Source organism: Merops nubicus, unplaced genomic scaffold, assembly GCF_000691845.1.
Source record: "Merops nubicus isolate BGI_N331 unplaced genomic scaffold, ASM69184v1 scaffold53716, whole genome shotgun sequence".
In the NCBI taxonomy this organism is placed as follows: domain Eukaryota; kingdom Metazoa; phylum Chordata; class Aves; order Coraciiformes; family Meropidae; genus Merops; species Merops nubicus.
In genome coordinates, this window is record NW_008616663.1 from 1 (window position 1) to 14,146 (window position 14,146).

A 14,146-nucleotide genomic window follows, 5' to 3' on the forward strand; every position below is an offset into this window, starting at 1 on the left:
AAAAAATATATTATCTCTCTCTCTATATATATATAATTTTCTCTTGATCTTTTAACAAAGTGCCCTTATGCACTCTGGAGAATTATTTGACATCTCAGTTTTTGTAACAAAAGCTTACAGTCACTGAGGGACTTTGTTTTGGAAGAGCTCTAACCATTCTAAAATGTCTCTTGAGATCCATCTAGTGTGTTTCCCAGCAGTGGTGATTGAATAAAATGCTGCCCAAAGGAGGCTGAACTGCAAGTGTTCCTTTAAAAACCAATGGAGCTGAAAATTGTTGTTGCTTAGTTCACCACATGCTCTTTTACCCTTCTTCAGCTAAGCTCTACTACAACCATGTGTTTTATCTCCCACCCACTTTGCCAAGTTCTTCAGCCTGAAATATTTCCAGTACAAAAGGCAGGAAAGAGCACTAACATTTGTCAGGGCTCCCTCCAGAATCATTAAGCATTTTAACCACATTTATGAAGTAAACAACGTTTAAATTTCTATACCCTGCAAACAAAAATATCACTTAAAATGAACCCCAGGTCTCCCGGCCAAAGCATTCACCCTAAACTGAGAGAGACCTTTCACATTAACTAGATTTAAACCTACGTACAGAACTGGAGATTCAAACCTATGCCTTCATACCCACGAGCTAGCTTTTGTGCTTGTTTCTCAACAGACCATTTCATCTCAGAAATGCAAGAAGCAGACAGGGCCCAAAGGTTTTTATTGCTTCCCTATTTCTCGGGGTTTTTTGTATTATTTTACTATCAGTGACAATAAAATTCAATTTATTTTGAGATATATACAGATATTGATATATATATGTAAACACCATTTATTTTGAGATATATGTATTTTAAGTATCTATCTATCTAAATAAAACATACACATATACACAAGAGCACATACAAATTCTTGTGTAGTGCCCACAAATGTTTTCAACCATGCCCTGCCCAAAATGCTGAATTTCTGAGCAAGTTATCTGCAATCTTCACAGTAGGAGAGCCCCAAGAACTTGCTACCATTACCTTTAACTTAGTTCCTAACAAAAAGAAAGGCTTATAAGTAAAGTAAGGAAGCATTATTTGAGGGATGAGAAATAGATCAGAAAAATTATTGCTACATGAGCCAAGTATTGGGATCAAAGTCCAAATATATTAGGTGTTGTCCCATTCTGTAATTCCACAGATCTATGTGTGTATACACACACAGACTTCTAAAAATGTCTGTGTGCCTATTTTGACTTCAAGGCTCATTTGCTATAAGCCACTTTTAAAACTTCATATTCAGGCCACATTGCCTCTGAATAGCAAAAAATTACTTAAAACAGAATTTAAATTTCTGCTTCTGAGAATCTCTAGGAATTCTTACATAATGAATCATACAAAACTACATGGAAAGAAACCAAATGTATTTTTTCCAGTTCTATTAATCCATAAGCTAAAGTGCAGAACAACAAAACTGTTTTAAGACACAGAGGTGTTACTAACATAGTAGGTACATATAGTACATACATGCTGCTCCAATGTAACAAAAACTATCTTCCCTGGTTTCACTGTTGTTGTTAAAATAAATGAAGGTTAATCACAACTTAAAAGACTGCAATTACAGAATCAAGTTCCAACAGTAAAAATTCTTTTAAATAAAAGAGATCATGTGCAGAGTCACCAGAAAGGAAAAAAGTATCTTCCACAGCAAGAAATCCCACATGCAGAGACCTGTGTTTTAGTGCTGTCGTTCCAGATGTTAGACAAATAGTGAAGAATCAGGTAGAGCTGGGTCTCCACTCACCAGAGCCCAGATTCCTTGTGGCAAATGCCACATGAACAAGTTTTGGAAAATTTCCATGTAAATCTTGTGCAGACTGTGTATGGGGGGGTGGGGGGAAGTTTCAAGAGTGACAACACACACAGAGTTAGCAACTATTATTGCTCCTTTCCTGACAGTACTTCAAGATGCAGGACATCATCTAGGTCCAAGTTACAAGAGTTGTGTTCCTAAGAAAACCTAAAAATGTTCGGAGAAGTTATCACCACTCTGTTTTCTCTCCTTTACCTCAGTGTTTCCAAATACTGCCCTTCAGTGCTTCCAAGTGAAGCAGAAGTTTCATATGTGGCGATAAAGCGTCCACTGGACCTACTTCCCCTTGAAATGGGGAACAAGACAGGTCAAACTGGACCTTCTTGCTGGCTCTAGAAGTTAGTGGTAACAATTCTTAATCACATTAAAATAATTTAGCCTGGCTGTAGGGAGCCAGAGCAAAATAAAGTGACAGATCTCAGACACTCACGCTTAATTGGAGGTGACGAGGTAGGAGATCCTTTAAAAGACTCACCATTATTCTCCAGAGACCACTGGCCTAGTTTTTAAAAATCTACAAATACTCCTGGTGACCTAGCCACTGTCAGGAGCAGTGAAAGGGTTGACTTGTTAGTCCACAGGGAATGTGACATAACATACATGAACACACAGCTAGAAAAGGGCAAATCTGCAATGGGGCCCTCTCTGTGCCCAAATCACAAATCATTCAACAGCATGCTTAATTAATCAATCAAGAAGAAACTCTAAATAAAGACCAATACTCACTGGAAAGTTTTGACAAGATTTTTTAGCTCTGTGTAAACATCACCTGGAGTAATCTGAAGAGGGCCCAAAACTGCAGGTAATCTAGAAGGCAAAAGACAGTGGTAAATATACATTTTGCTCTCTCTCTTTCTCATTTCTTCTCAAGTAAGGCTTCCACCAGAGTTCATGAAAGTTCATAAAAAGAGATTGACTATTGTGCAGCAGATCAGGCCTGTGGTTTACCTTTCAGATTCCTCCCAGTGGTGTTTGAGTCTACACTTTCATTTTACAACAGCTTCTTCGTAAAAATAAGAAGCTCTAGTTCAGTGTAAATGTGAAGAAGAAATTAAATACAGTTTCACATGCAGACTCTTATTAACTTCACATTTCAGCTCTGACAAGACATTCTTACCAAAAAATCAAAGTGTTTACGTTATGAGGATTAAAATTCCAGGCCCCATAAATGTTTCAAATATTTATATTTACTTGTTTCAAAAATAACAATACAAAAGGAAACTATACGTCTAAATGAGGTTTTCCCCCCAGATATATCCACTAATCTCAGACTCACACAGACTCAACAGAAACAGGGTTTCACTGTAAGCCTTATAGTTGGAATCAAAATGATAGTGGGGTAATCAGGAAATTTCAAAAGAGAAGATGACAGATTGCCTCCCTACCCGAGTGTGAGTAAAAACTGATAGAGCACACAAGAAACGGCACGTACTGTTTAACTCGTTGTCAGTATCCCCCAATACTGGAAATCATATGCATTGTTTTTCACCTTTAGGATGAAACTATTGCCTCTATTTACTTGTTTAATACTTAATATCCTCTTATATTTCAATATCCAGTTATCTACATTTATGTGCATATATGTGCGTGGGGCATCAATATGGCTGGAAGAATCAAGATTCCTATTTTCCTTCACATCACTCTGTGTTTTACAAAAACTGAACACAGGATTCTTTCTATTGCTGGGCATATTCATATTCCCACTGACTTCATCTGAACATGCCAAGAAAACATTGCTTTATCACAAGGAAAATTGTCTTACTTGAGTGTGACAGGACTTCTGCAATACTGATGAAATTTAAACCGATCAAATGACCAGTGAAAGAGACAGTCAAGAATTAAACCTTGAAAGAAACGAGGAAAAAAAAAAAAATTCTGTCTTTCTTACCCTCTATTCATGGAGTATCAGACTTTCAAGTTCAACAGAACTTTTGCTAGAAGCTGAAAATGACTTACAAATTTGTGGAAGAATTTGTAGGTGCAGTGAAGCTGCTTTACTATACAGCAGTATTTTTTAGTTAAAAAAAAAGGCTTCTGCAAAATCTAGTTTGGCTATCTAACACAAACTACAACCATAGAAAACCAAAATACCCATAACAAAATCACCACAACCACGGCCTTCAAACTCATTCATCTGCATTGCCTTGTCAATGGAATACTTTCAAGGTCCTCTCAACTTTGACAATTTAATAATTTTAACAGCTACAGCACAGATGCCTTAATCTCTTTTCTGGGACTCAAAAGTCCTTTAATACATGTGAAAAAGGTCTGGTGTTTAGAAGTTTCAAGATTCAACTCTAAAGGTCTTTAATTGTTGTAGCTAGAGCCATACTGATACAAGCCATCCAACTGTGGACTAGAAACTCTTCCAGCAAGATCCTTGCTTAAACTATTAAAAGGCTTGAAAACACCACTTCCTTCTGTGTAGATTTGTTTACTAGGAACACTATGCTTAATGTACAGTACAAATATTTCACTCCTCCCAAGCAACTTCCAAGTTTTTCAGTTTAGAATTGGGCAGTTTGTACATATAGCTATTTAATAGCTATTTAAATATTTAATATTTTAAGTCCATCAGAATTTACTTTTAAACAACTCATAAGAATCTAAATAGTTTTTATTATTTCCATGTAACTGAGGAAAAGAAGGACAAGTAATGAGATTGCTGTGGAGATTAAGCACGTATTCTCATTTTAAGCTCCATGTGATATACCAACATTTACATCCAGAAACCACAGAAATTTTCAGGGTAATGGTGCAATTGCACTAACTTCTGCCAAGTACTGTAGAGCAGGAACATGCTGTCATGCCGGCCTGGAACGCTGTCAACAAACTCCAATGGTTGTAGGAAGGGACAGGTGTCTTCTAGAGAACACCTTGGCACTGAGATTCTGACACTTAACCTAGGCAGTGCAAACTGACACCTGCAACTGAAGATGAATGCCTCATCTCCATTCATCTGCAGATGATTGTCTCAGAAGTAAGTAAATTCTTCACGGCATTAACGGTTTTTAAGTCATGACTAAGGCCATCTAGAAAAAGCCAGAATATCCTTGTACAATGTGTTTGTTACTTAAAATGATGAATGAGGCATCAACTTCAGCTTGACTTTTACCAGAGGAAACAATACTTACACTTTTCTCAGTTTTTCAAGAACAATTCGCCTTCTAATCTGCATTTGTGCATTTGAATCAACCAGTGGGAATGTGAGGTCTTCCTGTTCATCATCCTGTATTAGACAAAAAATAAAAATATTTAAATACTTAGTATTTAAAGTCAATGCATCAAAATAAGTCACAGCTTATCAATAAATGTTTAAACATAAGAAAACTCTAACAGAAAAAAATCCAACCAGTAACTGCTTAATGGACAGAAGCTTGCTTTATCTGACCCAATATATAGGATGCAGCCAAGATACTTTTCCCCTCCCCTGTGCTACTTACGCATAATGAGAGAAACAAAGAGCTTGTAATAATTCTCTGAAAGCAGACTTTAGACAACCTCGTCACTGTTCCACTGGACACTTACTTTGTCTTTGCTTGGAAGTTCGTCTGCTTGTGCATGTGTCAGCACCTCTTCAGCCAAGATGCACTTTCCTTTATAGAACTCTCTTACTCGGAGTTCTAGGAACTCTGTTTCTTCTTTTAACTTTTCATAACTAGGCACAGGCTTAACTATTCCACCTGTGCCTGTGAAAGGTAAAGAATAGTTCAAACTGTTTTCAGGCTCCCCTGGAGCAACAGTATTAATATCATCAGCTGTATCTAAGTCATCCTCATCAAGTTCTTCATTCTCCTGGTTGGCAGATGACACATGCTTTGATGAGCACAAAGAAATACAGTTTGGGCCATAGAGAAATTTTAACGTTTCCTCAGTTCTCCATTCTGTAAGTGTTTGCTCAAGCACTTCTAATAAACTGCCTTTGGAATCAGCTGGATGCCTCAATTGTGGTTTATATTCTTTTGAGTTAGCTAGTGCTCTTTTAAGATGTTCCACCCCTCTTTTGCTCACACCTAGAAAAACTACCTGTGAACCACAGGTGCTTTCACAGTTTTCTGAAGCACTCGATTTCTCTAGAGTAGTAATTTTTGAAGGTTTTGCAGTTATTTTATTATGAACAGAGCAAGCACGCGTTTCTTCCTGAGCATCTAATTTACAATTAGATAGTCGTTCAGTGGCTTCTACGACATCCGAGTCTTCAGTTTTAGGGCTGGAACAGACTTTCTGAGTAGGCTTTTTTTTTAGAATGCTGTTTCTGTGCAACTGCTGTGCAAAACTGGCTGAACTTGACCGACTTTCTGGTAGGACAGAAGAAATGAATTCTTGTTCAGTATCACTACTGCTGTCACTGGCTGTGTCATGAGAACCAGATTCACAAGGATTTGAAGATATCCTAGGATTTTCAATGTCAGATGCTTTAACTACTTCATCACATAGTTTCACTTCTTTTCCAGACTGTCCACTGTAATAGAAAACATAAGCCATCAATGAAACAAGAAATGAGTGTTTCCTGTAACAGCTTTTCATTGTTGTGTAAGAAAGATAAATAAACACTCTTTAGAGAAGTGAGTTGCTTACTGGCAGTTAGAAAAGAATAGTAAATATGATATTAAAGACAACAGAATAATGTCAGACTTAGTATGATGAATAATGCAATTTTAAATCTAGACAGACATCTTGATATATATAGGAATATAGTATCAGGCATCTTGATATATATAGGAATATAGTATCTTAAACTCAGAGAGACAGCAGAGCTGTTTCTGGCATATGTAAGTTTGCCACCTAATGGCCATGTGTTGCAAAGGAAAACAAAAAGTCACAACACACAGCAAGGTACAGAGAGATGACAGAGTAGTACGATTTAATTTTAGCTGATATAGGTGTTTTAGATTGAGAAGTACAGAAGCTTTCATCACATATAATTGGCACAATTTTCTTTGTAAAGAACAGATGATATAAAATATGCAAAGTACAAACAGTGTATTTGTTTCAGATTTCAACAGGCTCAATTAAGACATACAGGCCAAGAGCAGCTGTACACTAAATCATACTGATCAAATACACTGGCTTAGAACCACAAAGGAAAAAACAAAACAAGACAAATCATCCCTTGTTATGGTTTAATAAAGTCTTTTCTATAACACAGGAAATCAATGATTTCCCTTTCACCTGATATGATGCTAGTATTTCTAACTAACTGCATATAACAAAAAGAATATTGTTCAGTGTACCTCTGTCCCTTCTTCAGCAGCTCTATGTCTGGTGGTCTGCAAGAAGAATACACAGAATGAAGATCTTCCTGCTAAATCAATGCTCTTGAAATACATGTTAATACACAAACCACAGTTGAGGTTGGAAGGGATGTCTGAGGATCTTCTAGTCCAACACCCCCTGTTCAAAGTAGGGTTAGCAAGAGCAGGTTTATACATACATGTTCACAGAGCACGACTTGTGTGCCTGTAGCATGATGCTGATATGCTGAGCAACATGTTCACAGAATCATCAAGCCACACAAAATGTTAGTCAGAAGTAACCTCTGGAAGTCTCTAGCCTGACCTTTTGCTTGTAATGCAGTTGTCACCGGCATTAGATTAGGTCAGCCACAAATTCATGAAGTTTCAATCTTGAAAACCTCCAAAGATGGAGACTTATAAAAAGTTGCTGAATATCCTGTTTCATTCCACCATAACCGTAATACAATTTTGTTTACCAGTGTCCAAACTGAACCGTCCATGTGATAGTTTGTGGCCATCATTCCTAAGTTTTCTGACATCAACAAGGAACAGTTTGGCTCTGTAATCTTTGTAACTTTTTTTCAAGTAGTTGTAGTCTGCTTTCACATCACCCTTTGGTTCCCACCTCAACAAAGTAAATTTGCCAGGATCCTCATAGGTCACAAAGTTCCTATAACAGAAACAATCTTCGGCCATTTATAGAAAAATCCTCTAAATTAATTAAAAAACCAACTAAACAAAAACCTAACCAAAAAAAGCACATCCAAGAAATATTCAGGATATCTTTATCTAAAATTTTACTTTGCTAAAAATTAGGTTATCAAGTTATACTGATTGAAGAAAATAGAGTTCAAAGGTTTACAGAAACTCTAAGAAAGATTACTAAAGAAATTCTGATGGGTTTCTTTCCAAAGCTCTACTTGCAGTTAGGCCACTGTGATCCAGTTATGAGGCAGCATCACAATGCTATTATTTTATTCAACACTGAATGTTGAAATCCACACCCACCTATCCTATGAATGAAAACATTTTAAGCATGCACTAAATACAAGTCAACACACTAACACCTCTCAGGCACTAACAGCTTTCAGACAGTATATTAAAAAAACCACAGATTTAAAAAGATGAAAGCTGCACCACTCATGAATTAACTGAGTTTGAAAACTCAAAGTGATAACAAACAATTTAAATTATTAACTCCATATAAATCTTCTTCAGAGTTTTAAGTGAAGGCTGTAGTCTCTTCCATCAAAAGAATTCCAGTTATCCTCATGCGTAAACATGTATCGGTGCGTGCACGCGTGTGGTTGTGCAAAGAGATATACCTAGCCATGAGCTATCTGGGGCTGGGCTTGGTTGGTTTTTTACATGTCCCACCTTGCCCCCACCACACAGCATAAGTAATTAACTATGCCAGCCGTATACATTAGCAATATTAAGTACAAAGGGAGATTTTAGAAATGTTTTCTTTAAAGACAAAATCTCTTAGATCAGATCATTTGTTAGATCTGATCTAATCTTAGATCATTTGTTGAAAATCAGGAGACTAAAAAAGTAGTGTCTTGGAGAATGAAAGCTGAGTAAGTTCGGCTGAACATTCCCTAGACAAGTATTTAGTGTTAAACAGTGACACCCATTGGCTCAATTCGTTATTTGCAAGCCTGTATTTCCTAAGTGAGGAACACGGACTGCATCACTCTGTTCCAAAATGTGTATGGCAGTAGCAACATGAAACAGGCAATCTGAAATGAACAGAGGATAAAAAACCTCTTCATGTTACAGTCTGCTTTCAGGGGCAAGGGCTTCCATCTAACCTTAAGCCCAATGCCAATCACTGTGCTAAAATTAGAAAATCTCTTATAACATGATGTACAGGATGAATTAATCTTGTCCTATGGTTTGTAAAACTCCAATCCTAATCAGTACATTTTAAAGATAAATAACAGTCAACTCCTATTAAAACTAGTCTGCCCTCTAAACTAACATGGTCATGTCTACTAAGCATTCACAAGTAGTACTAACTCATGCTAATTATTGTAACCAATATGGCAACAACACATTTCACACAAACACCATACTAAGCTAATGCGTCTACATCAGTTACCTCTGCTTCAGCTGAGTCATTTTGATGTACTGCAGCTAATTAACTAGTATTGCAGCTTGGACTGAGAAAACAATATTCTTAAAAGGAACAACGAATGCATGAGATTATACTTACTTTTCTTCTTCTCGCATCCATACTGGACTTTTGGAAACTTGAGCTTCAAAATATTTAGATGCTCTATAGCAAAAGTCGCTGCAAAAACACTGAAAACAATAGAGGGAGCAATAAAATATGACTAAAGACAACTTTAGTACCCATAGAGAGGTAAAAAGGACATTGTTTTTTATACCAGTAAAATTAAGTACCAATTCACATTTCTTTTTAAGCCTATGACTAGGTTTTGAATTCAACTGAGAAACCAAACCTATCAAATAAGTCTATCCCATTCCCTAAAAGCCACTTTTGGCTTCTTTTACCCCCACTTTTCTGCTTTTTGCCCTTTTATTACAAACTGACAAGTAAACCAGTGCTGGATTCTACTTAACAATGATTTTAAAAAACAAGAACCAAACCCATTCAAAGGGGATTTCCTAACCCAACAATGTGGTCATTACAGTTTAAAAGACATATAATAAAATTTAATTGTTTAATAATGGAGATTTTGGTTAGCAAAAGAACTTGGATATTTTGCAATACTCAGAACAGTATCTAAAATTTTGCATCATTGAAAAATTAACTTGTACATTTCCCTCCGGGAACAAGATAAAATATATCATGTCTCAGAGTCTTGCCTGGTAGGTAGAGAAGGCAATTCCCAGAATTTTGTGTATCCAAGTTGTAACCAGAGGAAAGGAATGTATAATAGCAACACCGAAGAAATTTGTTCTGAAACTAGAAACATTTATCCCACAGTTTAGCGTCCAAGCACCTGTAGATGATTGTGTGCCCTGTGAGCAGGCAAAGAAGACTTTTACACAACCAGAGGCATCAATATGCTTCAAGAAAAAACAAAAACAAACACAAAACACCAGACTTTGTGAAGAGAGAGGTTTTATGTTGTAAAGTCCCCAAAAAAGAACGCTAAAGGAAGCCACAGTAAGAAATGCATAAGATATAACTTGTATTACACTACTGCAAGCTTCAGTGAATGTAAAGGATGTGCACTTTGACCCTACCAATGCTCACTGACTGTACTGGACCCAGAGAACACTTCTTCACACCTGTCTTTACCAGATCAGCTGTACCACATTCAAAATGCTATCCAAGTAAAACTTTACATGTTATGTTTAAATTTTGCAAAGAAAATAAGTGGGTTTTTGGTCTTTCCAAAGAGAGCATCTAGAAACTGAAAGGCACAAAAAAACTATATTCTAACAACCCATGAAAATGGTTTTCATAAAACCCAAACACATTGGCTCTCATTCAAGCCACTATATGAATGCTGTTATAAAATGCATTTTTGATGCTGAGACAACTTTAAATCCCTTTCAGAAACAGACTTGTTACAATACCTTTCTTTCAGTGATATCATAAACTCTGTTCGTTTTTGTTGAAATTCTGTACTTCTGTTTTGGCACCTAAAACAAGATGCTTTCATCAGCAACACTGTTACTTCTATCATGACTTTATAGAATATTTCATTCTTAATTCACATTTTTTAATATAGTTTAACAGTACAAGTTTTTACTGAATCGGACACTACTGCCATCTCTTCTCTCAATTCTTTTGATATTTAGCTTCTCAGATGTAATAGCAACTAAGCTTTAATCATTTACACCCCACTATCAGTAGAAGACAACTTCAAAGCCACAAGAAAGTCAGTGCTGAGCACAAAACGATGGAGCTGCCATGGTAGAAACTTTACTCACGTATAAGTGTTGGACAATTACAGATAGGTCATTCTTTAATCTGTATCTATTTGTACCACATAAGACTGTACTGTCAGAGACCACTACCCAGACAAAACCAGAGAGATACTTACAGAAAATATAATAGTTGCCAAGTGAACTTCTGTGGGGTCATATGAAGTCCAAAACAGAATGATTTTTTGTGTTTGAGTAGATTTTTTTTCAGACAACCAGGTGTACCACAACTGGTATTACATCACAGGTTATGTAACTGAACTCAGTCAGTTAAGCTCTGACAGACCATACCTAAATAAGTGACTATGATTTTGACATAGGTAATGTACAATTTTACAGCAAATGTATATGCATTCATGTATTAATGCACCTGCACTGTATTATTTTTTCACTTCAAACCTTCTCACACAGCTAAGTGATTACACTGCAGAAGGAACAAGATTTGAAAGCTTCTGCACGCACAAAGGAAGGCCACGAAGCCACACCTCAGTCATCATTACTACTGCCAATGTAGATGCTAACTGATTCTGTCATACAGTACTGCTTGTCAACTGATCAAATTTTACCTTTCACTTCAGAAGGACTACAAGGAATAATATGATGCCTGGCCCATTATTTGACAATATTTTTATCTGTTTAATACTGTTAGTTTGAAATTAATAAAGAAAATGCAAGAGTACAAAAATTGTGAAGAAATTCTTATGATAACAGCATTAACAAAAAGCAACTTACATTGTCCAGTTTGTTTTGACACAGAGGATAACCACATAGTTTGATGATAGACCGCTCATCAACAATGTCTTTATAATGAGATGGAGTAATAAACTTTGCCTAACGTGACAAGAAAGTAGTTTAAGAAACAGATACTGGAAAATCTGTCATTTTTTGTACTCATAATATCTCATAAGCAAATAAATATTTTAACTCTCGTAACAGTTATCTACTAAATTTAACAAGCAACATTTAGAATCTACACAGTAAAAAAGGTAAAAGAGTTAACAAGGAAAGAAAGCAGACATGGGCACTTCCTTTTACATATACATGAGCTTCAAAATTTTGTCTTATGGCACCTATTTTCATAACTTTCCTCTATTTACATGCTTTGTATACCTATTTACCAGGCCATTAACAATCTTAACTGGAGTTATCATCGCACCACTTCAACAAAACTGTGCTGCCAGGTAAACTACAAGAAAGTACATTATAGAGACTTTGTCTAAACTCACAAATGAAGTCTAAAAATTTAGGTCTATATCATCTATCAGTACAGCACCAGAGAGGCATAAACAAAGGCTGTGGTAATAAAGTGAAGATTCATAAATGTATACAGTCTTGCAAAACTAGGGCATGTTTTCACAGCAGAACCCCTGAACATAAGGCAATCACCATCAGAGCTGAGAAGACAAGAAATAAATGGTTTGTCTACTTTAAACTGCAACAAATTGTTCCAAGAACTTTAAAAAAAAAGTTGAATGATAACATACAAAATAGTAGTACAAACTTGCAACACCTACAGAATTCAGAAGGAACTCCTCAGTAATGTTCTCTTCCAGGAGCTGTTCAACAATATACAATGCTTTTTTCTCAAATTCAAGCTTCTTTCTCACACCAGCCTCCAGAGCTGCTTTCCTGTAATAGAAGAGACACTAAGTGACACAGAAATTTCCATAAACAATTCTTCAGTCATATTTCCACTTTCTTTCTGAAAATATAGTAGTTTACATTTGTCTTTACGTCTCCACATCATGTTGACCCAACAAAACAAGTGACTGGACTAGTAATTTGTAATAATCACAGAGGAATTTCCAGCTTTGGTTGGATTTCTGCCTTGGTCAGAGTAAGTATTGAACCTTACTGCATTGCAATACTTCCATACAAGGCTACCTAACTCTTTTTGCAGAAGAGGGAAATCCAGAACAGTCTGAACAAAGAGCCTGGGTCAAACAATTTATGGAATGTTGCCAAGAGATGGGAGCTATATGAGATCTAAAGGGCGGGAAGAAAAAAGGACCGGGACAAGACCGAGTGTGAGGGTACAAAGTAAAGGAAGAAATAAATAAAACAAATCCCACTACAGTAGATTCCTTGATTGTTCCTTAGTCTTGCCACTATTCTACAACCAGAGAGCAACCACATAGGTGTCTCCGATCTCCATTTGGCAGTGCTTCCAACAAAGGTTGCTCATGTACAGTCATTCTGCTGTCTTTGCTGATAGAAGTCTATACAATTCACTCCACTACAGAATCTAATGAATATTCAGGTAATTGTCCATGGCAGAAACTCAAGCCTCCTTTACACTCAAGCTTGTTTTTTAAAGTGAATAAAGAAAAACGGCAGGTATGCAAAGAAATGAAGATGACACAAAGCAGCACTTACAGAACAAGGAAATACAACTTGGAGGTTAGTTTATTAAACTACAGCATATTATACAACGCACATACGTGCATGCTGTTAGAAGTTACATGGCATCACTGCAAGCAAGCCTGCATGATGTTGATGCTGGTAGTCTAGATGGTACTCCTGAGAAATCCAGAAACACACAAGGCAGAGAACATGATTTCAAGGCAAGGTGAAATAATACAAATGCCACATATTGTTTGAAATTATACCTTTGAGCAGCATCTTCATTCTTCAAAGCAGCTGAATGCTTATTTCCTAGAATTCAAATACACAAACATAAAAGTATAGAAGTTAGTGGACCTTCTTCCTTTAACAGTGAGAAATATTGGAACTCAAAAAATATTAAAATATCTAAACTGTAAGCATGATCAAAGGACTTGCTCAGAAACTTGTTTTTGGTGGCTAAAATTGGCTTCAGTTAGCTAGCAACCAATCAGCAGCTAGAGATGCTTTCTGTGCGTGTGAGGGCAGAGAGCCCCAACTCTCCTCCTACTCTCATCCATCACGCTTTGTATAGTCAGAAAGCTCAACGAACAATAATTCTGACAATAATTTTGTGTCAACAACATTCACCTCGGCTCTCCACTGGCGTTCCCTCCCAGCCTCACCCCAGCTCCCCACTGCTTTCCAAGGGCCTCACCACCGGGTTTCGCTCGCTGCGGACATCGCCGCGCCCGGTGCCTCCACGGAATGCCCAGGGCCCCGCGCCCCTCCCCGGAGACGCGGGAGGACCGCCGCCTCCCGCGCAGCTG

General features: G+C 37.0%; 1 protein-coding gene across 1 annotated transcript; it reads right to left on the minus strand.

Moving 5' to 3' along the window:
- Positions 1-2,046: 2,046 nt before the first annotated feature.
- Positions 2,047-13,649, minus strand: RPAP2 (RNA polymerase II associated protein 2; the record flags this gene model as incomplete). The annotated part of the gene is made up of 10 exons (XM_008942879.1): positions 2,047-2,136; positions 2,578-2,658; positions 4,986-5,080; positions 5,380-6,313; positions 7,086-7,121; positions 9,307-9,395; positions 10,644-10,709; positions 11,727-11,825; positions 12,509-12,623; positions 13,604-13,649. Coding segments are annotated over 10 exons (1,651 nt in total), but the record flags the coding sequence as incomplete, so codon positions are not given.
- Positions 13,650-14,146: the final 497 nt, after the last annotated feature.